The sequence below is a fragment of the Hylobates moloch genome, unplaced genomic scaffold (assembly GCF_009828535.3).
Source record: "Hylobates moloch isolate HMO894 unplaced genomic scaffold, HMol_V3 SCAFFOLD_15, whole genome shotgun sequence".
In the NCBI taxonomy this organism is placed as follows: Eukaryota; Metazoa; Chordata; class Mammalia; order Primates; family Hylobatidae; genus Hylobates; species Hylobates moloch.
In genome coordinates, this window is record NW_026652290.1 from 54270232 (window position 1) to 54296758 (window position 26527).

General features: G+C 42.8%; 1 protein-coding gene, 1 non-coding gene and 1 pseudogene across 16 annotated transcripts in view; all 3 read left to right on the plus strand.

The window, feature by feature from the left end:
- The first annotated feature begins 329 nt into the window (after window positions 1-329).
- On the plus strand, window positions 330-486 carry LOC116483987 (large ribosomal subunit protein eL39-like; annotated as a pseudogene).
- A 4954-nt stretch (window positions 487-5440) lies between these two features.
- On the plus strand, window positions 5441-5511 carry TRNAG-CCC (transfer RNA glycine (anticodon CCC)). The gene has a single exon. It is a non-coding gene; the product is annotated as a tRNA-Gly (tRNA).
- A 331-nt stretch (window positions 5512-5842) lies between these two features.
- Window positions 5843-26527, plus strand: part of TIA1 (TIA1 cytotoxic granule associated RNA binding protein) — a 38889-nt gene continuing 18204 nt past the window's right edge. For 4 of the 15 annotated variants that reach the window (XR_004252471.2, XM_032179030.2, XM_032179031.2 and 1 more), the window contains exons 1-5: window positions 5843-6097; window positions 18241-18337; window positions 23865-23963; window positions 25392-25446; window positions 25619-25651. Coding sequence is in view for 12 of the 15 variants with exons in the window: in XM_032179030.2 (XP_032034921.1) it covers window positions 6072-6097; window positions 18241-18337; window positions 23865-23963; window positions 25392-25446; window positions 25619-25651 (310 nt within the window). In the remaining 3 variants the exon portion in view is untranslated. Of the gene's footprint in view, window positions 6098-18240; window positions 18344-23864; window positions 23964-25391; window positions 25447-25618; window positions 26367-26527 lie in introns of those variants that run through there. The other 11 variants (XR_009210123.1, XM_058429067.1, XM_058429066.1 and 8 more) reach the window with 6 other exon arrangements.

Genomic DNA, 26527 nt, shown 5'->3' on the forward strand with positions numbered 1-26527 from the left:
CTGGTCAACATGGTGAAACCCTGTCTCTACTAAAAATATAAAAATTAGCCAGGCGTGGTAGTGCACACCTGTAATCCCAGCTACTTAGGAGGCTGAGACAGAATTGCTTGAACCCAGGAGGCAGAGGTTGCAGTGAGCCAAGATTACACCACTGCACTCCAACCTGGGCGACAGAGTGAGACTCCGTCTCAAAACAAAAAATGGGTCTATAACTAATGTCCTAGTATTATCAGTTGAGAAAAGCTTGTGGTTGCATGATGGGTATAAAATGATCTCATGCCTCTTTTCCTTTCTCCACCATCGTGGGGTGTTCTTGACTCCGCCTCACCATGTCTTCTCACAAAACTTTCACGATTAAGTGATTCCTGGCCAAGAAAAAAAAGCAAAATCATCCCATTCCCCAGTGGATTCAGATGAAAACTGGAAATAAAATCAGGTACAACTCCAAAAGGAGACATTGGAGAAGAACCAAGCTGGGTCTGTAAGGAATTGTACATGAGATGGCATACATATTTATGCTGTCTAAAGGTCATGATCACGTTATCATATCAAGCTGAAAATGTCACCACTATCTGGAGAGTACGACATGTTTTCCTCTCCGAATCTGTTATGAACGCATTGGTTGGCTGGGTTCAGTAATAAATATGTGAGGCCTTTCATTTAAAAAAAAAATCTCATTTCTGTAATTACAATACTTCACCCAAACAAAAAAGAATAACTAGCACATGAACATGAAGAACAATATAGATGAGAGGAAAATAGGATGGATACAAAACAAAGTTAAACTTGGAGGAAGAGGCTGGGCTCAGTGGCTCACACCTGTAATCCCGGCACTTTGGGAGGCTAGGGCAGGCGGACGGTTTGAGCCCAGGGTTCGAGACCAGCCTGAGCAAAATGGCGAAACCCCATCTCTATGAAAAAATACAAAAAAGTTAGCCTGGCATGGTGGTGTGCACCTATAGTCCCAGCTACTCAGGAGGCTGAGGCAGGAGGATCACCTGAGCCCGGGAGGTAGAGGCTGAGGTGAGCAGTGATTGTGGTACTGCATTCCAGCCTGGGCACAGAGCAAGACTCTGCCCCCCAACCTCCAAAAAAAAAAGAAAAAAAAGATATATGTACCAGGATACAACTGCAACATTATTTGTAATACAATAGATTTTTGAAAAGTAGTAACCTGAATATCCATCAGTGCCAATTATGGTAATTTATTCAATTTACCATCCAATACATTGTGGAACTTTCATTTTATGGACGATTTTGCAACTATTAAAAAACTATTAGTCCAGGACTGGGCGCAGTGGCTCACACCTGTAATTCCAGCACTTTGGGAGGCCGAGGCTGGTGCATCGCTTGAGCCCAGCAATTTGAGACCAATCTGGGCAACAAAGTGAGACCTCTGTCTCTACAAAGAATACAAAAATTAGCCGGGTGTGGGCTGAGCACGGTGGCTCATGCCTGTAATCCCAGCACTTTGGGAGGCCGAGGCAGGCGGATGACCTGAGGTCAGGAATTCGAGACCAGCCTGGTCAATATGGTGAAACCCCATCTCTACTAAAAACACAAAAATTGGCCAGGCGTGGTGGCAGGCACTTGTAATCCCAGCAACTCAGGAGGCTGAGGCAGGAGAATTGCTTGAACCCAGGAGGTGGAGGTTGCAGTGAGCTGAGATCGAGCCATTGCACTCCAGCCTGGGCAACAAGAGTGAAACTCTATCTCAAAAACAAAACAAAAAAAAAATTAGCCAGGCATGGTGGCACGCACCTGTAGTCCCAGCTACTCAGGAGGCTAAGGTAGCAGAAACACCTGAGCCTGGGAGGCAGCGGCTGCAGTGAGCTGACATCACTGCCACTGCACTCCAGCCTGGGCAACAGAGCGAGACCCTGTCTCAAAAAAAAAAAAAAAAAAGCCCGGCGCAGTGGCTCACACCTGTAATCCCAGCATTTTGGGAGTCCAAGGTGGGCGGATCACTTGAGGTCAGGAGTTTGAGACCAGACAGTCCAACATGGTGACACCCCGTCTCTATTAAAAAATGCAAAAATTAGCGGGATGTGCTGGCCCACACCTGTAATCCCAGCTACTAGGCGGGTTGAGGCAGGAAAATCGCTTGAACCTGGGAGGCAGAGGTTGCAGTGAGCTGAGATCAGGCGGGTGGATCATTTGAGGTCAGGAGTTTGAAACCAGCCTGGCCATCATGGTGAAATCCCATCTCTACTAAAAATAAAAAAAAATTAGGCCGGGCATGGTGGCTCACGCCTGTAATCCCAGCACTTTGGGAGGCCGAGGCAGGCAGATCATTTGAGGTCGGGAATTCAAGACCAGCCTGACCAACACGGAGAAACCCCGTCTCTACTAAAAATACAAAATTAGCTGGGCTGGGCGGCACATGCCTGTAATCCCACCTACTCGGGAGGCTGAGGTAGGATAATCGCTTGAACCCGGGAGGTGGAGGTGGCTGTGAGCCGAGATCATGCCATTGCACTCCAGCCTGGGCAACAAAAGCGAAATAAAAAAAAAAAAACTAGCCAGGTGTGGTGGCTCACACCTGTAATCCCAACTACTCTGGAGGCTGAGGCACAAGAATCACTTGAGCCCAGGAGACAGAGTTCACAGTGAGCCGAGACACTGTCACTCTGGGTGACATTCTGTAAAAAAAAAAAAAAAAAACACTAAAAATCCCAAGTGTATACATGTGCATCTGTATAGAGTAAAATGTGGAACATTACAAATGAATCTATTAATATTACTTACCTCAAGAGGGGGAAGAAGATACATTTTTAATATTTTCCTTATGTATCCATTTCATTTCGTTTGTAACACTAAGCACGTTGTACTTTTGTAACTTAAAAACTACTCTACTTAAAAAAAAGTACTTGTGCAATATCCATATAATGGAGTTTTATTTGGGAATAAAAAGGAATGAAGTACTGATACATGTTACAACATGGATGACCCTGAAAAGCATAATGTTAAGTGAAATAAGTCAGTTACAAGAAACCATATATTACATGCTTCCATTTATATGAAATGTCTAGAATAGGCATATCTATAGGGGCAGAAAGACTGGTGGCTGGGACATGGAATGGGATGAGGGACAGCGAGTGTCTGCTAATTGCTAAGGGTTTCCTTTTTGAGGTGAAGAAAATGTTATAAAATTGATTGTGGTGATTTTTGCACACACACTTCTGTGAATAAACTAAAAACCATTAAACTGAAAAACACTTTATATGGATGTCCCAAAAAGGTGTTTTAAAAATACCATCCCCATTAACATTTGTTTTATTCACCATCAAAAGACTAGTACTTGATATCTTTGAAAATAATCTGAAGAATGTGCCAGAGACTCTAAAGACAATCCCAAAAATGAAAATCCAGAATGTATCCAGTCTGAAGAAACTACTTTAAAGAGGACATCACGTTTTTGTTTTTTTGGTGTTTTGTTTTGTTTTTGAGGAGTCTTGCTTTGTGGCCCAGGGGATCACTGCAACCTCCAACTCCCGGGTTCAAGTGATTCTCCTCCTACCTCAGCCTCCCGAGTAGCTGGGATTACAGACATGTGACACCACATTTGGCTAATTTTTGTATTTTAAAGTAGAGACGGGGTTTCTCCATGTTGGCCAGGCTGGTCTTGAACTCCTGAGCTCAAGTGATCTGCCTGCCTCGGTCTCCCAAAGACTGGGATTACAGGCGTGAGCCGCCCCGCTCGGCCGACATCACGTTTTTCGATATGTAAATTATTCTGTTTAAAGAATATTTCGGCCGGGCGCAGTGGCTCACGCCTGTAATCCCAGCACTTTGGGAGGCTGAGGCGGATGGGTCACGAGGTCAGGAGATTGAGACCATCCTGGCTAACATGGTGAACAAAAAATTAGCTGGGCGTGGTGGCGGGCACCTGTGGTCCCAGCTACTCGGGAGGCTGAGGCAGAAAAATGGCATGAACCCGGGAGGCGGAGCTTGAAAAGAAAAATTTCTACAACTTAAATAAACTTAGATCATAGATATTTTCCAGTTCAACACTACAGATCTGATTAATAGCTTTTCAATAACTGCAAAATAGTCCATAAAATGAATCTTCCGGCCGGGAGCAGCGGCTCACGCCTGTTATCTCAGCACTTTGGGAGGCTGAGGCAGGCGGATCATCTGAGGTCAGGAGTTCAAGACCAGCCTGGCCAAAAAAACCTGTATCTACTAAAATACAAAAATTAGTTAGGCTAATTTAGGTGGTGGCGCACGTCTGTAATCCCAGCTACTAGAGAGGCTGAGGCAGGAGAATCGCTTGAACCTAGGAGGCAGAGGTTGCAATGAGCCAAGGTTGTGTCACTGCACTCCAGCCTGGGAGACAGAGCAAGGCTGTCTCAAAAAAAAAGAAAGAAAAAGAAAAAGTTCCACATGTATTCGGTGTAAGTTGAATAAATTACCATAAGTGGCATTGATGGATATTCGAGTTACTCCATTTTTTTCTACTATAAACAATGCTGCAGTTGTATCTTGGCACATAAATCTTTATAAATTAATTCTTTTATTTCTGTAGGATAGATTCCTAGACATAGGATTACTTTAGTGATACATATATAATAAGCAATATGAAATGCATACAGAGTATACTGAATCACATTTCAGAGCTCTAATTTCTCTGCCTCCTAAAGTTGGACTGAAGTTTATGTATCTTTTGACTTGTTTACTTTTAAGATTCTTGTGACCAATTTGCATTAAATAGCTGTTTGTTTGTTTGTTTATTTGTTTTTTGAGATGGATCCTCGCTCTGTTGCCTAGGCTGGAGTGCAATGGCAAGATCTCGGCTCACTGCAATCTCCGCCTCCCAGATTCAAGCCATTCTCCTGCCTCAGCTTCCTGAGTAGTTGGGATTACGGGCCCCCACAACCACGCCCGGCTAATTTTTGTATTTTTAGTAGAGACAGGGTTTCGCCATGTTGGTCAGGCTGGTCTCGAACTCCTGATTTCAGGTGATCCACCCGCCTCAGCCTTCCAAAGTGCTGGGATAACAGGCGTGAGCCACTCCCCCGACCTAAACAGCTATTTCTTAAATGCTTTCCAATGTGCAATCAATACACGAAAGAAATGCAAATATAAATAAAAATCTGGCATCTGGAAATATCCTCCCCGGGCTCAAAAATTTGACTAGCACCGAGGCAAATTCTTAATAAAATCCTTACTTTTTTAAGTAAAACTTTTTTTCTTTTTTCTTAAGTAAACATTTTAAATCGAAATTTTTTTTCTGTACAGAGAAAGTTGAAACATCCATTCTCATGTTTGGGATGAGAGAAGATAAATTATTTATGTTATTGGAAAACAGAAGATTATAGACTGTCAATAAACTTTTACTTTTAAATGAATAAATAATACATGACAATTCTTTTCACATGAAAGCGAACGTCTGCTTCCATTTCCTCCTAAAATACTCTGGCGGCTACACGTGTTAACAGCGCCGCTGGTGTAGTGGTATCATGCAAGATTCCCATTCTTGCGACCCGGGTTCGATTCCCGGGCGGCGCACGAGCGTTTTGCTTCTCGCTCTCCAAAAACCAGATAGCTTGAAGAATCTTTATATATCTTTCCAAAAGAGGAAAGATTTAGGCTTTTTACCGTCCCTGAAGGTTTCCACTCCCTTATAATTCGCGGTCGAAACACTCGAATCCGCAGCCAGAAGACAAAAAAGTTCACGCAAGTCGTGAAGTAGTTAATCCTTGCGCCTGCGCAGTCTGAGACGTCCCTCGTGTCGGGTGGAAGAGCGGCTGCGCAACAAGTGAACCTATGGATTAAGGTGTAGCCGAGCGGCCCGGAGGTTGAGAGTGCAAGGTTATGCTGCGCCTGCGCGGCCCGGGTAACTTTGCTGGCTGCTCCTAGGCTCCCGGCTCGCCGCCATCTTGTATCGGGGCTTCATTGTTCCCGCTGGGCCGGGCGGTTTAGTGTAATTGCCGCCGGAGAAGGAGGCGGAGTAACCTCTGGTCAGCCGAGAAACCCCACTATCCCGTAGCCATAACCGCTTAAACGATTTGGGAGGTAGTGAAGGGCAGGGAGCTGGACCCGGAGGCGCCGCCGCGACAGCAGCAGCCATGGAGGACGAGATGCCCAAGACTCTGTGAGTCTGGGGCAGCGATGAGGGAGGCGGGATGGTGGTCGTCCCGGAGGGAAGGCCTCGGCCCTGCGCCGCTCCCAGCCTATTGTTCTCCGTGGACGCCTCGATGTCGTGGTTTTTGTTTCCTTAGCATGCACTTGGATGCTTAGAACCAAGACCCAATCTGTGAGAGGACCAGGTGAAGAGAGATGGGGCTCAACCCTCTCAATTAATCCCTTCACTTTAGCAACACCATTGCATGACTTTTGCTCTCGCCACGGGCCCTCTGTGGTCTTAGACCTGGAGAAAAGACTTCAATTCAGACCTCTTTTTAGAACTCATCGAACCTTCCTTTTGTCCTATGCTTTTTTTCCTTTTTTTTTTTCCTTTTCCCGCTTCTCCCCCTTTTTGATTAACCTTTTCTTATCTTTACAGCCGTCTCCCTTTAATTTTACTTTTGATTTCCTACTGAAATTCTTCCTTTCATTTTCTTCTCGGTGATTAGATTTTTTCCCCCCTCGAGGCTACTTGTACTCATTTTCAGTGCAGTAAACTTTATTCTTGCAGTTGCCAATTGGAAAAAAGCCAAGCATTTTTCTTTAACCTCTGGTTTTCCTTCTGTAGCACCCACCGACCAAAAAGCCTAACCAGATACCCCAAGGATTTGGAAATCTCACCCAGAAGGAATATATCAATTGAGGGGAAATGGATTTAGTATTATTTTTATAGTCGTTTGCTACTGTTTTGATTGACATGGTGTTGAACGAGCGGGCTGTAAATGCCCTAACATATTTACAGATAATTTTTAGAGTTAGCGTTAAATTATCGGAGCGTGGATATGTTCTTTGTCGTGTGGCTTCCCCCACTGCGTTCTTTGTTTTTCGAAGTATTATCGGATGAGTTGATCCTGCCTTTGTTGGCATTTCTCGGAAGAAGAAAAGCTCAATGAGTTCTTGACATAGCTTTTTGTTTATATTCTTGGAATGCAGTTTGAGAGCTCCATGCATTAAAAATGCAATTTTAGGTTTCTCTTTGCAGCTCTCTAATAAAGTTGCTCTGAAGTACTATGTAATTGTTTTTTTTTACCTCCAAAATTTTTCCACTTTTAAGTTGCTATTTTTTATCTATATTGGAAATGTGGTTACACTTGTTTTCTTAATAGATTGTCAGTTAATCTGTTAGTAACCTTGAAATTTCTTTTCTCTATTCCTGAGGCTCAGAAAGTATCTTTTCAGTAGGACGTAGCAATTAGTGCGCGACCTTTGTTTTAGGAAAGATAGTATCTGTAGATGAATACTCCCTAAAAAACTACTAGCCTCACGGTGTTGGTGGAATCTCTTCCCGCTTGCCTCTTAGCTATGACAGTCATCAGCATTTTGGGTTAAGGCACGGCTGGTGTTTTATAATGTAGACTTAATATTCTCCGTATTAGTTTGAAAATGTTTGATTTTAAAAACTGCCAGAAGTATCTGACCACTTAACTTTTTAACTTTTTAATTTTGTTTTTACTTTGTAATTTTTTGAGATGGAGTCTCACTTTGTCACCCAGGCTGTAAGGCTAGAGTGCAGTGGTGCGATCTCGGCTCACTGCAACCTCCACCTCCTGGGTTCAAACGATTCTCCTGTCTCACCCTCCCAAGTAGCTGGCATTACATGCGGGCACCACCATGCCCGGCTAATTTTTGTATTTTTAGTAGAGATGGGGTTTCACCATGTTGGCCAAGCTGGTCTCAAACTCCTAACCTCAGGTGATCCGCCTACCTCGGCCTCCCAGAGTGCTGGGATTACAGGTGTGAGCCACTGAGCCTGGCCTGTCCTCAACTTTTAACTATTACATTTATGACTTATTTTGCCTTGTATCTCTCACTAAAACACCCCATCCAAGAGACTCTTCCTCAAAGTAGTCATACTGTAAAAGTCTTCTCTTGTTTCTACCTCCCTCAACCCAAACTCCCATTTTTCTAGTCAGGCAAACCTTTACCAAACATGAGGGTACTAATCCCTAAGTTTTCCTAGTAGCGTTTTTAATTTTAATGTAAGATTTTTGCTTTAATGACCCTGGAAGTCAGAGGCTTTTAATATATGTTCTTAGCACAGTTCTTAGCACATTAAAAACTCAGAGCCTCTTAATATATGTTCTTAGTGTGGTCCATGGTAAGTTATGAGTAAATTTGTTTAAGAAACTGGTATAATTGGCTGGGCACAGTGGCTCACACCTGTAATCCTAACACTTTGGGAGGCTGAGGAGGGTGGATCACCTGAGGACAGGAGTTCAAGACCAGTCTGGCCAACATGGCGAAACCCTGTCTCTACTAAAAATACAAAAATTAACTGAGCATGGTGGCGCATGCCTGTATTTTTTTTTTTTTTTTGAGACGGAGTCTCGCTGTCACCCAGATTGGAGTGCAGTGGTGCGATCTCGGCTCACTGCAGGCTCTGCCCCCTGCGGTTCACGCTATTCTCCTGCCTCAGCCTCCCTTGTAGCTGGGACTACAGGCGCCTGCCACCTCGCCCAGCTAATTTTTTGTATTTTTAGTAGAGACGGGGTTTCACCGTGTTAGCTGGGATGGTCTCGAACTACTGACTGCAGGTGATCCACCTGTCTCAGCCTCCCAAAGTGCTGGGATTACAGGTGTGAGCCACCGCGCCCAGCCCACATGCCTGTAATCCCAGCTACTCGGGAGGCTGAGGAAGGAGAATCGCTTGAACCCGGGAGGTGGAGGTTGCAGTGAGCCGAGGTTGCGCCATTGCACTCCAGCCCTTGCAACAGGAGGGAGGCTCCATCTCAAAAAAAAAAAAATATCTGGTAGAATTTCAAGCAGTGAATTAAGATTTTACTCTTTCTTGAGGATAAAATAGAGTCTGAATTTTTGTCACCCGCATACCTAAATGGCTCACTGGAAATTCCTTCATTTGCTACATCTGAGTGGCATCTCCATGTTAAGTTAGAGAATACCAGTATTTGATTTCTTGTCACCAATACTTTGGAATCATATTCTGAGACAAACTTCCCTAAAGTTTATACTGCAGGATTATTTTGAGGAGTATTCAAGGTACAGTTATTAAGTTCAAACATTTGTAGTGAGCATATGGGTGATATATACTACTATTCTCCATGTATAAGTTTGAAATTTTCCACAATAAAAAAAATAAAAATACGTGTATAGTGAGTCTGAATTGGCCTTGGTCACTTTAAAAATACTCAACTAAAAGCTATACACTAGACTAGAAAAACATTGCTGGTGTTAGTTGATGAAAGTTAATTCCCTCAAATCCAGACACCTTAATATCCTTTGTGTGGTTTACTCTCAAATGCATGAATGTTCTCTTTTGAGATAACTATACTGTTATTGTGTGGCTTTCACATTTGCTAAGAGTGCAGATCTATAAATTATAGACCATCTTTAAAAGCCTCCAGCTGGCCAGGCATGGTGGCTCACACCTGTAATCCCAGCACTTTGGGAAGCTGAGGTGAGTGGATCACCTGAGGTCAGAAGTTTGAGACCAGCCTGGTCAACATGGTAAAATCACATCTCTACTAAAAATACAAAAATTAGCTAGGTGTAGTGACACATGCCAGTAGCCTCAGCTACTCGAGACTCCGGAGGCTCAGGAAGGAGAATCGCTTGAACCCAGGAGGTGGAGGTTGCAGTGAGCCAAGATCACGCCACTGCACTCCAGCCTGGATGACAGAGCAAGACGGAGCCCAATTAATTGCTATATACTAATGTGGGCCTTGCCTTTCTTCTGCTCCATGCTTATCTTTCATTCTTGTTGTCTACCCCACTCTCCAAATAGTATTGGCCTTGTAATTTGTATGAAATAAAATCTCTTGTATTGAGAATCAGACCTGTCTTGGAGACGGACGTCTCGCTCTGTCGCCCAGGCTGGCATGCAGTGGCCCGATCTCGGCTCACTGCAAGCTCCGCCTTCCGGGTTCACGCCATTCTCCTGCCTCAGCCTCCCGAGTAGCTGGGACTACAGGCGCCCGCCACCACACCCGGCTAATTTTTTGTATTTTTAGTAGAGACACGGTTTCACCGTGTTAGCCAGGATGGTCTCCATTTCCTGACCTCACGATTCGCCTGCCTCAGCCTTCCAAAGTGCTGGGATTACAGGTGAGAATCAGACCTATCTTAAAGATTAGATTGAAGGCAAGGTTGACTAAAATGAGATATTTATTAGGTAATACTTATGTTTCCAAATAACTGCTAGTAATTAAGAATATGCTAGAAACATTACATTCACTCAGTAATATTGAGAGCATACTACATGGCTGTCACTCTTCTGGAAACTGGGGATATGGTAGTACATATAATAGGCCTTTTACGAATTTACGTAAGTAATTATGTTAGATGGTAATAAGTGCTGTGGAGAAACAATGAAGGGTATGCATGGTAAGGAGGAAGGGGTGGATATTTATAGAGAATAATAAAGGAAAGTCATCCTTTGATAAGTGACATTTGAGGAAAAAAGTGAAGGCAATGAGGGAGAGCTATGCTTCTATCTGAAGGAGGAGCACCCTAGAAAGAGCTAGTGCAAGGGGCCCTTGGGGGCAGGGCATGCTGGTTGGTTAGCCTGAAGAGAGTAAATGTAGTAGAGGAGTAGGAAATGAGGTCAGAGTGATAAATAGGAATGTTAGGGGAGATAGAAAATGCCAGATCATGGCCGAGCGCGGTGGCTCAAGCCTGTAATCCCAGCACTTTGGGAGGCTGAGGCTGGCGGATCACGACGTCAGGAGATCGAGACCATCCTGGCTAACACAGTGAAACCCCGTCTCTACTAAAAATACAAAAAATTAGCCGGGCGTGGTGGTGGGCGCCTGTAGTCCCAGCTACTCGGGAGGCTGAGGCAGGAGAATGGCGTGAACCGGGGAGGCGGAACTTGCAGTGAGCCGAGATTGCGCCACTGCACTCCAGCCTGGGTGACAGAGCGAGACTCCATCTCAAAAAAAAAAAAAAAAAAAGAAAGAAAAGAAAAAAGAAAATGCCAGATCATACGGGTCCTTATGAGGGCTATCTTATCTGAGTAGGAATGGAAGCTGTAAGTGGGTTTCAAGCAGAGTAGTGGTATAGCCTATCTTAACCTTAAAACTGGCAGAAGCAAGTAGCCTAGTCAGGAAGCCAATCCAGGTATGAGAGAAAGCAGCGCCTGTAATTGTAGTTAGTGCCGGTGAAAATGATGGGAAGTAGTTGAATTATGGATATGTTTTGAAAATAGCAACGGGAATTACCAGTGGCTTAGATGGGGCATGTGAGAATGATGTCAACAATAAATGGATTTATTTTAAAATGTGTAATATCAGTTATCTAAAATGTTATAGTTTGTTGCAAAATATAAGTAAAAATGAAAAGTCTTGAGGATGGATATCCCTTAAGATGTCTGCAGGCATAGTATTGGATACATTTGTTCAAGCTGGTTTACCTAGTGAAGGAGGTCCCAACTAATAAGGCAGTTTCAGCCATCTCTTGTAACAGATTATTCTTTTTTTTTTTTTTGAGACGGAGTCTCGCTCTGTCGCCCAGGCTGGAGTGCAGTGGTGCAATCTTGGCTCACTGCAAGCTCCGCCTCCCGAGCTCACGCCATTCTCCTGCCTCAGCCTCTCCGAATAGCTGGGATTACAGGCACCCGCCACAACGCCCGGCTAATTTTTTGTATTTTTAGTAGAGACGGGGTTTCACCATGGTCTCGATCTCCTGACCTCGTGATCTGCCCGCCTCGGCCTCCCAAAGTGCTGGGATTACAAGCATGAGCCACCGCCCCCGGCCACAGATTATTCTTTGTGATGGGTATACATTTGTTAAATAATAAGGTTAGGATGCTGATGTATAGTATATACACAAGCACTTACTATTCTACACAATTTTTTATTTTTTTAATTGAGATAGAGTCTCATCCTGTTGTCCAGGCTCTGGTGCAGTGGTGCGATCACAGCTCACTGTAACCTCGACCTCTCAGGCTCGAGGGATCTTCCCACCTCAGCCTCCTGAATAGCTGGGACTACAGGCATGTGCCACCATGCCTGGCTAATTTTTAAAAATATTTGTAGAGAAGCGATCTCACTGTGTTGCCCAGGCTGGTCTCCAACTCCGGGGCTCAAGCGATCTTCCCACCTTAGCTTCCCAAAGTGCTGGGATTATAGGTGTGAGCCACCGTGCCTGGTGTTCACACAGTTTCTTCATTAGCAAAAGACATAACTAATCTTTTCCCCCCAGGGTAACTTAAGCAAAATGAGAGAATTTTCTAACAAATTGAAAATGTTCAGAGACAGTATATTTAACTCCTTAACAGATATTTATAGAGCAATAAATATCACTGCAATGATATGCAATGTTCCAGGCAGTGTTCTAGACTAGTAGTCCCCAGCCTTTTTGGCACCGAGACCAGTTTTGTGGAAGACAATTTTTCCATGGGCGGGATGGTTTCAGGATGAAACTGTTCTACCTCAGAGCATCAGGCATTAGATAAATTCTCATAAGGAACACAACCTAGATCCCTTGCATGCCCAGTTCACAAATGCTGCTGGTCTTACAGGAGGCAGAGCTCAAGCAGTAATGCTCCCTCCCCTGCTGCTTACCTCCTGCTGACCCATAATGGTCCATGGCCTGGGGGGGAGTTGGGGACCCGTGTTCTAGATAGTAGATACCAACTAAGAATAAAAATGAAAACCTCTTATGGAATTTATTATTAGGTAAAAAACTATTCATACTTTTTACTCAAATTTTCAGAGACCTTACCAAATTCTGCCTTTTTTTTTTTTTTTTTTTTTTTTTTTGAGATGGAGTCTCTGTCACCCAGGCTGGACTGCAGTGGCGAGATCTCAGCTCACTGCAACCTCCACTTCCCGGGTTCAGGTGATTCTCTCGCCCACCACCACACTTGGCTAATTTTTTGTGTTTTTAGTAGAGACGAGTTTCAACATGTTGGCCAGGCTGATCTCGAACTCCTGAGCTCAAGTGATCCGCCCACCTCAGCCTCCTAAAGTGCTGGGATTACAGGCATGAGCCACCGCTCCTGGCTAATCCTGAAAATTTCTTATAGGCACAAGAATGAGGTGAGAGTAGACACAGAAGAGATGCAGAGATAGTATACAGAGTTTTGTTTTTTGTGGGGGAGGGTTTTGTGGAAGAATGGCATGATAACCTTCATCTAGCATCCCTTAATGTTACCATCTTATATAACCGTGGTATAATTATCAAAATTAAGAAATTAACACTATAGGCTTTATTCCAATTTTTCCACTGATATCCTTTTTATATTCTAGGATCCAATTCAGGAAAATACCACATTGCATTTCGTCATCGTCTCTTTATTCTCCTTCATTCTGTGAGATGTCTATCTGACCTTAACACTTTTTTTCTTTTTTTAGTGGTAAGGTCTCACTCTGTTGCCCAGACTGGAGTGCAGTGGCACAATCATTGTTCACTTCAGCTTCCCAAGTGGCTGGAACTACAGGTGTACACCACCACACCCAGCTAATTTTTTCTTATTATTTATAGAGACAGGGCATATCACTATGTTGCCCTAGCTGGTCTCAAACTACTGGCCTCAAGTGAATCTCTCACCTCGGCCTCCCAAAGCACTGGGATTACAGGTGTGAGCCACCACACCCTGCCAACACGTTGGCCTCACTGATTTTTGTATTTTTAGTAGAGATGAGGTTTCACCATGTTGGCCAGACTGGTCTCTAACTCCTGGTCTCAAGTGAACTGCCTACCTCGGCCTCCCAAAGTGCTAGGATTTCAGGCTTGAGCCACTGTGCCCAGCTTTCTGTTTCTTTTATTTATTTATATGTTAGAAATCAGGTCTTGCTATGTTGCCCAGGCTGGACTCAAACTCCTGGGTTCAAGGGATCCACCCACCTCAGCCTCTCAAGTAGCTGGGACTGCGGGCTTGTGCCACCACTCCCTTTTATTCAAGAACAGTCATCTGTTGTTTTTGTTTTAGGACAATTTTTTGAAGAGACTGAGTTGTCTTATAAAATGTCCCACATCTGGATTCGTGGAATTTTTTATTTGCCTGATATCCTATAAACTTAAATCTAATTTTCAGCTTGGTTAGATTTAGGTTAGACTTTTTTATGTAAATATTTCATAGGTGATACTGTGTAATTCATATTATATATACACAGTGTCTCATTGGCCGTTGCCCATCTATAAAATAATTGAAAATTTTATCACTGGGTCATAGTGGTAACAGCCAAAGCTCTCATTTTTAAGGTAAGGTTTTCCCTTTGCAATTTATTAAGTAATCTATGTGATAACTTTGACACCTTGTGACTATTTCCACACCAACCGTTCATGTAGTAGTTTAAGCATAAATTAAAGATCCTTACCTGAATCAGTTATTTCATTAGGGTTTACACATTGTTAATTTAATACTATCTTTCTACATTTATTAACTAACATTCTTCTGTAAAGGAGAACTTTTCTAAACTAGAGCTATTAGATTACACTATTTAGTAGGAGTTTCTACTTAATAGGATAAATGCTTAATTCTGTCTCTTTTTCAGAATAAAGACTTGGTGTAGTAATAACTCCCAATACTGGTAAATTGCTGTTGGGTAAATGTTGCTGTTACTTTCTCTTTTGAGTACCATTATTTTACCTGATCTTTAAATGTCATTTGTTATTAAGACTCAGCATTTCTTCCTTTGCCATCTTAACCTTTTCTGAAGGCTTCGTGTTAAGCACTCAATATGTGTTTATTGAATGGTAGATGGAAAGAAGAAATTGAATCCACACTTTGTGAGCATGTATGAATATTTATTTTTCTGGGGAGAAAGTCCATACCTTGTATCAAATTTTCTGAAGGGTACCTGAGAGACAAATGAGAAACTACCATTCTGGGGAGACTGCATTCCCTGATTCCAGAATTGATAAACCTCTAACTCTGTAAAATGACTAGAGGTAATCTCATTTCAAAATCTCATTTAAAAACTTATTTATAAACCCTTTATTGGCCGGGCGCGGTGGCTCACGCCTGTAATCCCAACATTTTGGGAGGCCGAGGCAGGTGGATCATGAGGTCAGGAGATAGAGACCATCCTGGCTAACATGGTGAAACCCCATCTCTACTAAAAATACAAAAAACTAGCCGGGCATGGTGGCAGGCGCCTGTAGTCCCAGCTACTCGGGAGGCTGAGGTAGGAGAATGGCATGAACCCGGGAGGCGGAACTTGCAGTGAGCCGAGATCGCGCCACTGCACTCCAGCCTGGGCGACAGAGCAAGACTCCGTCTCAAAACAAATAAATAAATAATAAACCCTTTATTTTCTTTTTAGAGATAGAGTTTTGCTCTGTCACCTGGGATGGAATCCAGTGGCATAATCATAGCTCACTGCAGCCTCTTAACTCTTGGGTTCAAGTGATCTTCCCACCTCAGCATCCGAAGTAGCTGGGACCATGCCATGGGACATAGTGACACCATGTCCAGCTAATTTTTTATCTTTATTTTTATTTTTTGTAGAGACGGGGGTCTCACTGTATTGACTGGGCTGATCTTGAACTCCTTGGCTAAAGTGAGCCTCCAAAAGTGCTGGGATTACAGATGTGATCCACTGCCCCTAGTCTAAACCCTTTAAATGAAGATCATCACAGTCTTATGGTCTTGTAATGCACTATTTATATTTTTATTGATTACCAACTCATAATCTGTGATCTTTCTACTCCCTTTCACCCTTCTTCTACCAATCAGTAATGTTAAATGGAAGGTTTCTCATCCCACTGTGAGCATTCAAAGCAACTGATAATTTACCTATAACTTTTCAAAAATGTGTTCATTGCATAACCAAAGTCTACCTAAATTGAACAAATAAGGGAAATAATGTTAATATAAAAATTGGGGGTACCAGCCTGGCCAATATGGTGAAACCCCGTGTCTACCAAAAATATTAAAAAATTAGCTGGGCGTGGTGGCGGGTGCCTGTAGTCCCAGCTACTCGGGTGGCTGAGGCAGGAGAATCACTTGAACCTGGGAGGTGGAGGTTGCAATGAGCCGAGATCGTTCCACTGCACTCCAGCCTGGGTGACAGAGCGAGACTTTGTCCAAAAAAAAAAAAAATTGGGGGAACGTCAGTGTTCTTAGTAGTAGTAATACCATAGAAGTAGAAATAATTGCAATGCCTCTTAGGTTTGATTGTATAAATTTTTTTTTTTTTTTTTTTAATTGAGATGGAGTCTCACTCTGTTGCCCAGGCTGGAGTGCAGTGGCACCATCTCAGCTCACTGCAAGTTCTGCCTTCTGGGTTCACGCCATTCTCCTGCTGCAGCCTCCCGAGTAGCCGGGACTACAGGCGCCCACCACCACGCCCAGCTAATTTTTTATATTTTTATTAGAGACAGGGTTTCATCGTGTTAGCCAGGATGGTCTTGATCTGACCTCGTGATCCGCCCGCCTCCGCCTCTCAAAGTGCTGGGATTACAGGCATGAGCCATCGCGCCCAGCCTTTTTTTTTCTTTTTTAAGACAGTCTTGCTCCGTCACCCAGGCTGGAGTGCAGTGGCATGATCGGGGCTCGTTGCAACCTCTGCCTCCTGGGTTCAAGCAATTCTCATGCCTCAGCCGCCCCCCAGTAGCTGGGATTACAGGCAGGCGCCACCATGCCTGGCTAATTTTTGTGTTTTTAGTAGAGAAGGGGTTTCACTACGTTGGCCAGGCTGGTCTCAAACTCCTGGCCTCAAGTGATCCACCCGCCTCAGCCTCCCAGAGTGCTGGTATTACAGGTGTGAGCCACCGCACCCAGCCATTATTGTATAAGATATTTTATATAACTAATGATGATTCATTTGAGTGTTTTTAAAGCTTGTCTTCCTAAGGTAAGCCTGGAAACTGAGAAACAAGCAATCAATTTGCAAAACCATGACTAAGACATGCACATACTAGCTTCCCCTTCACTAGCAAGGTGTAATATATTTTCTTTTTTCTTTTTTGAGACATAGTCTCATTCTGTTGCCCAGGCTGGAGTGCAGTGGTGCAACCTCAGCTAACCCAGCCTCTGCCTCCTGGGTTCAAGTGATTCTCCTGCCTCAGCCTCCCAAGTAGCTCGGTTTACAGATGTGCACCACCACGCCTGGCTAATTTTTGTGTTTTTAGTAGAGACAGGATTTCACCATGTTTACCAGGCTGGTCTCAACTCCTGGCCTCAGGTGATCCTCCCACCTTGGCTTCCCAAAGTGCTGGGATTACAGGCGTGAGCCACCACACCCAGCTAATATATTTTCAAATAACATACTTTACATCTGTTTTCAAAGAGATTTTGAAGTGTTGGCAAACTTTTAAAAGTTACTCCCAAATATTATAGTTTAAGGCAAAGACCTGCCTATTTCTCAAGTTTAATTTTTAATGAACAACTTTAGAAACTGATGGAGAATAAGCAAATTAAAAATGGTAAATCAAGGGCTGGGCACAATGCCTCATGCCTGTAATCTTTAAGATTACACTTTAGGAGGCCGAGGTGGGCAGATCACTTGAACCCAGGAGTTTGAGACCAGCTCAGCAACATGGTGAAACCCCTTCTCTACAGAAAATGTAAAAAAATTAGCCAGATATGGCACACACCTGTGGTCCCAGCTACTTGGGAGGCTGAGGTGGGAGAATCCCTTGTGCCCAGGAGGTGGCGGTTGTAGTGAGCCAAGATTGCGCCACTACACTCCAGTCTGGGCAACCCAGCAAGACCTTTTTTAAAATAAATAAATAAATAAATTGAGGTAAATTGAGCTGGGTGTGCTGGTTCCTGTAGTCCATTACTCAGGAAGCCGAGGCAGTAGGTTTGCTTGAGGCCGGGAGTTTGAGAGCAGCCTGAGCAATATGACCAGACTATTTCTTTAAAAAAAAAAAAAAAAAAAAAGACCGGGTGCAGTGGCTCACACCTGTAATCCCAGCCCTTTGGGAGGCTGAAGCAGGCGGATCACCTGAGGTCAGGAGTTGGAGACCAGCCTGACCAACATGGAGAAACCCCATCTCTACTAAAAATACAAAATTAGCTGGGTGTGGTCACGCGTGCCTGTAATCCCAGCTACTCGGGGAGGCTGAGGCAGGGGAATCACTTGAACCCTGGAGGCGGAGATTGTGGTGAGCCGAGATCGTGCCATTACACTCTATCCTGGGCAACAAGAACGAAACTCCGTCTCAAAAAAAAAAGGTAAATTGTTTTTCTTTGTGTTTCAGATACGTCGGTAACCTTTCCAGAGATGTGACAGAAGCTCTAATTCTGCAACTCTTTAGCCAGATTGGACCTTGTAAAAACTGCAAAATGATTATGGATGTAAGGGTATTTTACTTAGTTAACTTTATTCTTTTTTTTTTTTTTTACACATTACTTAAAGCCATTGCTTGGAAGGAATTCTTAGTTTACCATGGTCTAAATATAGTATAAATTCTTAGTTTACTGTAGTCTAAATATAGTCTTAGTTTACTATATTCTAAATTAATAGGGATTTTAGTGAATTTGTAATGAACCTGTTTTGACAGCTGAATTTAATTTGTTTTATTACATAATGGAAGATGACAATAGAACTAGTTATTTCTAGATCAGATGGGAACTATATACATGTGGGCTCTTTCAGGTGCATTGAGGCATCAGAAATGTTTTTTTTTTTTTTTTTTGAGACGGAGTCTCGCTCTGTCGCCCAGACTGGAGTGCAGTGGCGCAGTCTCGGCTCACTGCAAGCTCCACCTCCCGGGTTCATGCCATTCTCCTGCCTCAGCCTCTCCGAGTAGCTGGGACTACAGGCGCCCGCCACCACGCCCGGCTAATTTTTTGTATTTTTAGTAGAGACGGGGTTTCACCGTGGTCTCGATCTCCTGACCTCGTGATCCGCCCGCCTCGGCCTCCCAAAGTGCTGGGATTACAAGCGTGAGCCACCGCGCCCGGCCCAGAAATGTTTATATGCGGTGTCAGTTGGTTGACTAATAAATTCAGCTCTTACAATTAAATTGGAAAACAGGTTTAAAAATAATAGGCATTTGATACAGTGAAAGTATTTTTAACTTTATTTTTAAAGGTCATCATTCAAGTTTTTCTTGTATTTAGGCAATTCCTACTTGGAGACCTTAATGTATTAAAACACACACACACACACACACACACACACACACACACACACACTGAACTCATTCATCTAATTGGTGTTAACCCTGAATCATAATATGTATAAAAAGACATTTAGGGAATACTTACCCCATTTCCCTGGAGTCTTTGTCTCCTGGTGGGGGGGAAAAGACTTTAAATTTTTTTTTTTTTTTTTTTTTGAGACGGAGTTTCGCTCTTGTCACCCAGGCTGGAATACAATGGTGCAATCTCTACTCACTGCAACCTCTGCCTCGCGGTTTCAAGCAATTCTTCTGGCTCAGCCTCCCAAGTAGCTGGGATTACAGGCATGTGCCACCACACCTGGCTAATTTTGTATTTTTAGTAGAGATGGGGTTTCTCCATGTTGGTCAGGCTGGTTTCGAACTCCCGACCTCAGGTGATCCACCTGTCTTGGCTTCCCAAAGTGCTGAGATTACAGGTATGAGCCATCGTACCCGGCCTAAATTTTTTAATGGGAAAGCCAATGTTAAAGAGAAATCCTTCTGTCCCATGGTCTCTCCTTTCTGTAAACTTTTGGGTTGTTTGTTTGTTTGTTTGTTTGTCTTGAAAGACAGGGTCTTGGTATAGCCACTGCACCCAGCCTGCTATAAACTTTCAATTTTCTTTTCTCCAGAAAAGACAATCATGTATGTGTGTATGTGAATCTGTTACCTTCTTTCCTGTTGTATTCCAGCTCAACTTTTTTTTTACTTGATATTTTTAAAAGTAATTATTTAGCCGGGCACAGTGGCTCACACCCGTAATCCCAGCACTTTGGGAGGCCGAGGCGGGCGGATCACGAGGTCAGGAGTTCGAGACTAGCCTGACCAACGTGGTGAAACCCCGTCTCTACCAAAAATACCCACATTAGCCGGACATGGTGGCAAGCGCCTGTAATCCCAGCTACTCAGGAGGCTAAGGCAGTAGTAGAATCGTTTGAACTTGGGAGGCGAAGGTTGCAGTGAGCCGAGATTGCGCCATTGCACTCCAGCCTGGGCGACAGAGGGAGACTGTCTCAAAAATATATATTTATCCAATTGGCTTTGATTTGTTGTCTTAGATCTTAAAATGTTGTCAGACCTTTGTTCTGATGGTACAAAATCATCTGCATATTATATAGATGAAATCAACAAAGAGTTATGTTCTTTTATTCTATCACGTTTAATATCGGTATGCCTTTGGATAAAGGAGAAAAAATCCCTGTACCCATAGAGAAAGACGAGGGAAAGATGGGGAAAAATGAAGAGGAATTTAAAGCCAGTCTTTCCTTAATCTAGATCTCCCTATTTATCCCAATGGTAGCATTTATGGAAAATTTGCTGCCTGTCAGTTACTTTAATACATTGTCACAAATGCTCAATAGAAACATAAAGAAGGTGTTATTCTCATTTCATGTATGAGGAAATGAGGCAAAGCAAGGCTGTAAACCCCAGTTGATTTATCCGAAAATAAATCTTCTCCATTGGTTTGCCTGCTGCTACTCTCTCTGGCTGGTCATATATTTCCCTGGGGAAAGATCATTAGACAAAATGTTAATGATTGCCTTGGCTACAGAAAAAAACCAGGTTAGCTTTTGCCACTTTTTATCATTTGTGGATTCTGATCGCCCAAAAGCTTAGATTTTTATTCTTCAAATCTAAATTCCAATCTGTTCACATTCTGAGACTAATGTTCACATTTATAAACTTTATACTCCCTGGACTGATAATATGCTGATAATATGTATATATGCTTTGATTCTTATTTAAAAAGTTAAAGTTTTTTCTGCATATAAATTAAGTAAAACATATTCTTTTTCATTTATTTACTCTTAAGTGCAAGTGACTTTTTCTTTTTTCTTTTTTTTTTTTTTTTTTGAGACGGAGTCTTGCTCTGTCGCCCAGGCTGGAGTGCAGTGGCGCCATCTCGGCTCACTGCAAGCTCCACCTCCCGAGTTCACGCCATTCTCCTGCCTCAGCCTCTCCGAGTAGCTGAGACTACAGGCGCCCGCCACCACGCCCGGCTAATTTTTTGTATTTTTAGTAGAGACGGGGTTTCACCGTGGTCTCGATCTCCTGACCTCATGATCCGCCCGCCTCGGCCTCCCAAAGTGCTGGGATTACAAGCGTGAGCCACCGCGCCCGGCCTTTTTTTTTAGACAGAGTCTCACTCTGTTGCCCAGGCTGGAGTGCAATGGCACGATCTCAGCTCACTGCTAACTCTGCCTCCCAGGTTCAAGCTATTCTCCTGCCTCAGCCTCCTAAGTAGCTGGGATTACAGGCACGCGCCACCACACCTGGCTAGTTTTTGTATTTTTAGTAGAGACAAGGTTTCGCCATGTTGGCCAGGTGGTCTCAATCTCCTGATGTCATGATCCGCCCACCCCCGCTTCCCAAAGTGCTGGGATTACAGGCGTGAGCCACCACACCCAGCCGCAAGTGACTTTTTCTAACTTCATTTCAGTGTTGCCTGTCAGCATTGATCTTGGTAATAGAATTCCCACTGTGTTTTGTTAGTTTGAGTTATATAATATTTTTATTCTCTAATTTTTTTAGACAAAATATAGTCCCAATATATTAAACTTTGTCGTGGCCTCCTTGCTTTAAAATTTTTACAAGTCATTGCCAGTGACTCTCAAACTATTAATTGTGGATGTACACAGTGACTGATGCCTGTAATCCCAACACTTTGGGAGGCAGAGGCTGGAGGATCGCTTGAGCCCAGGAATTTGAGACCAGCCTGGGCAACATAACAAGACCACATCTCTAAAAAAAATTAAGTAAAAAGTATTAATTGTACTTGAAATAAAATTGTATATTCCTCTATTTTAGTAGCTTTCTAGTCTTTTGAATTAGTTTTTTATTTTAACAAATCTGTTTAGGTTATGGAAAGAATTTTAAAATGGTCTATAATGTCATTTGGTATTTTGCACTATAGGTGTAAAAATTGGAATTTTTTTCTGCTACTTTAATTTATAATTAAACATCCAGGTTCTACTTATCACATAGCCTTACCTACCTGGAATACCAGCAGAAAAGGGAAGTTTTTTTTTTTGTTTTTTTTTTTTGAGACGGAGTCTTGCTGTGCCCCCAGACTGGAATCCAGTGGCACAATCTTGGCCCACTGCAACGTCTGCCTCCCAGGTTCAAGCAAATCTCCTGCCTCAGCCTCCCAAGTAGCTGGGATTACAAGTGCACGCCACCACACCCAGCTAATTTTTCTATTTTTAGTAGAGATGAGGTTTCACCATTTTGGCCAGGCTAGTCTCAAACTCCTGACCTCAGGTGATCCACCTGCCTCATCCACCCAAAGTACTGAGATTACAGGCATGAGCTATTGTGCCCAGCCAAGGGAAGATAATTTTTTTTTTTTTTTTTTTTTTGAGACAGAGTTTCACTCTGTCTCAAAGTTGCCTAGGCTGGAGTGCAATGGCGTGATCTCGGCTCACCGCAACCTTTGCCTCCAGGGTTCAAGCAATTCTCCTGCCTCAGCCTCCTGAGTAGCTGGGATTACAGGCATGCACCACCACGCCCGGCTAATTTTGTATTTTTAGTAGAGACAGGGTTTCTCCGTGTTGGTCAGGCTGGTCTCGAACTCCTGACCTCAGGTGATCAGCCCACCTTGGCCTCCCAAAGTGCTGGGATTACAGGTGTGAACCATCACGCCTGGCCAGGAAGATAATTTTTTAAAGGCTTCTGAGCAAGCAAAAAATTGATATCAGAAAGCTCACATTCTAAAACCTATTCTAAAATCTTACTTACCAGAGAATCTCTTCAGTTTTCAGAGCCTATTTACCTGGATTTTAAAACAGGTTTAAGAAGGTTGGCTAAGATTTTCTGCTACTCAGCAAGCTAGTATCAGCAAGGAGCTATGTACATTTGTAGCAGTAAAAGGTGACTTATAACAGGGAAGGGATAGAAAAATCATAAAAAGCCGAAGTGAGACTTCAGAACCTAGGAGTTCAGTCAAACTTAATCTGTGTAGCTTGAACAAATGGTTATATGATAATGGGGTATGTATAGCTATATATCCAGTTAGGATACCTAGTCATTAATATTAAATTATAGTATTATAGTATAACCTGTTGAAGAAAATAGCTATGTATAAAAGCAGTGTGATTTTAAGTGTTTGCTTTTTTTTTTTACTTTTTAATTATTTTAGAGACAGGATCTTGCTGTGTTGCCCAGGTTGGATTCAAACTCCTGGGCTCAAACATTCTTTCCACCTCAGCCTCCTAAAGTTGCTGGGACTACAGGAGCTCTCCACCAGGCCTGGCTGTTTACTTTTTTTTTTTGAGATGGAGTCTTGCTCTGTCACCCAGGCTGGAGTGCAGTGGCACAGTCTCTGCTCACTGCAACCTCCACCTCCCGGGTTCAAGCAATTCTGCCTCAGCCTCCCGAGTAGGTGGGATTACAGGAGCCTGCCACCACGCCTGGCTAATTTTTGTATTTTTTTTTTTTTTTAATAGAGACAGGGTTTCACCACGTTGGCCAAGCTGGTCTCAAACTGCTGACCTCATGATCCACCTGCCTTGGCCTCCCAAAGTGCTGGGATTACAGGCGTGAGCCACCTCACCCAGCCTACTTTTTTAAATCTAAAATTTACTTGTGGAATAGATCATTCTCCATGGCTTGATAACTTAGATGTATAAAACTTGGTTTAAGATTTTTTTTTTTTACATAATTTTAAGGTAATGGGTGAATAAAGCTTAAAATTGGCTTTTGTGTTTCTTCTCCCACAGACAGCTGGAAATGATCCCTATTGTTTTGTGGAGTTTCATGAGCATCGTCATGCAGCTGCAGCATTAGCTGCTATGAATGGACGGAAGATAATGGGTAAGGTAAGCTGTCATAATTAAAGAAGGTGACTTGCACTGAAAAAATTTAAGTTATATATTGATTTTGTTTCCTTTTTAGAAACATTAAACACTTTTTTTCTTTTTTTTTTTTGAGACGGAATTTTGCCCTTGTTGCCCAATCTGGAGTGCAATGGCGCAGTCTTGGCTCACTGCAACCTCTGCCTCCTGGGTTCAAGTGATTCTCCTGCCTCAGCCTCTCTAGTAGCTGGGATTACAGGCACGCATCACCACACCCGGCTAATTTTTTGTATTTTTAGTAGAAATGGGTTTCGCCGTGTTAGCCAGACTAGTCTCAAACTCCTGACCTCAGGTGATCTGCCTGCCTCAGATTGTAGGTGTGAGCCACTGCGCCTAGCTGAAACATTAAACACTTTATAACAAAAGGTCAGTTATTGACATATAATATTTAAAAGATAGGACAAAGCTTTTAGATGCCAGAGGCCTGTGTTTATGTTAGTATTTTCTTTTTTTTTTTTTTTTTTTTTGAGACGGAGTGTGGCTCTGTCTTCCAGGCTGGAGTGCAGCGGTGTGATCTCAGCTCACTGCAAGCTCCGCCTCCCGGGTTCATGCCATTCTCCTGCCTCAGCCTCTGGAGTAGCTGGGACTATAGGCGCCTGCCACCACGCCTGGCTAATTTTTTGTATTTTTAGTAGAGACAGGGTTTCACCGTGTTGGCCAGGATGGTCTCAGTCGCCTGACCTCATGATCCGATCTGCCCGTCTCTGCCTCCCAAAGTGCTGGGATTACAGGCATGGGCCACCGCACCCAGCTATTTTTTTTTTTTTTTTTTTTTTTGAGTTGGAATCTTGCTCTGTCACCCAGGCTAGAGTGCAGTGGCACCATCTTGGCTCACTGCAACCTGCGCCTCATGGGTTCAAGCAGTTCTTCTGCTTCATCCTCCTGGCTAGCTGGGATTACAGGCACCCACCATCATGCCCAGCTAATTTTTGTATTTTTGTAGAGACAGGGTTTCACTCTGATGGCCAGGCTGGTCTTGAACTCCTGACCTCAGGTGATCTGCCTGTCTTGGCCTCCCAAAGTGCTGAGATTACAGGTGTGAGCCAGCAGCCTATGTTAGTATTCTCCATGGTGGATTGTACATGGTAAATACCAAAATATTTGCTGAATTACTCAAGCTTGGATGCTAATGGAAAAGAATGAAAGGAAAAAAATAATATGGGTACTTTAGGTAAGAAAGGTTAATTGAATGATAACAGACACATAAAGATTAGGATTTGTCAACATTATTTGCCTAAATGTAGGTCAGAAGATTAAGTATTGAAACTTGACCAGAGCTGGTATCTCCTTCAGTGTTTCATCTTAAAAAGGTATCTTCCTATGTGTTTATAGATGCAAATGTGATTTTGGGCTTTATTTTTGTGAAGTATAAATGTAGAAATTTTTTTTTAGGAAGTCAAAGTGAATTGGGCAACAACCCCCAGCAGTCAAAAGAAAGATACAAGCAGTAAGTATATTTTATGCTCTTTGAACATTTGTTTTTATTATACCCAGTAGTTTTATTGTAAAGCCTATAAACATCATACATGTTTGCAGTAATGTTTTGATCGTTATCCTAAGATATGATTGAATGTGTTTGTGTTAATAAATTTAAGAACAAATCTAATCTTTGTCATCAGGTAGTACCGTTGTCAGCACACAGCGTTCACAAGGTAATTGTATCTTCTTAAACATAAAATGAAATCTCTTGAAAGGGTATTCACTAACCACCTGAAGTTTTTTTGTTTGATATTTGGGGGAGGGGGGCGGGAGGAGATATTATTTCTATTTGTCTCTCTAGCAATACTTTTCTCCCTTCTCAGTGTTGACCAAGTATAGCTTGTCCACTAGTTTGGTGCTATTTCAAACTTTCTGACCCGTTTGGTAGCAGCTGATGCCTTAGAACTACTTTCACCAACTAAGGGGCAAAATACTCTCCTTTCTTGAGGTCACCATCTGGGCCTCATACCCAGATCTTCCGAATGCTTGAGTTGCTCCTCAAATTTTGTTTCCCAAAAAGCAATCCAAAATGTTGTTTAAGGCCTGTCAAATATGGGTAACTTTTCTTTCCAAATATGCTTTGTCAAATTGATGTATGTGTCCATTTTAAAGTTTTGGTCCAACAATTTTGCATTTTTAAAGGGTTTCTTTTTTTGATAATTGTCTTTTTTAAAAACTTCAGATATGGGATGGTTATTTCTCTCCAATGCGTTTTTAATGGTTCTGATATAAAGTGAAGGGATTACTGTTTTCATTCTGTTGCCTTCAGTCTTAGTTCACTTGCACATGGATTCACATAAACTGAATGGTGTAATGTCTGGGCAACCAAAACTGTTGGCTTTTGAGAAAACTGTCAAATACTTTAACATCAAACTGTTGCAATGCAAGGTATTTCTTTGATTGTTCTTCACAAAATATGGTTAAACCAAGTATATATCATGTAGCTAGCTTCAGTAAATTGTGTTAACTGAGGCAAATCTAGTCTACATAATTCACAGTACCACTATTTTATTTTAATTTGTAAAGCCTTAATATAGTGGTAAACTGAA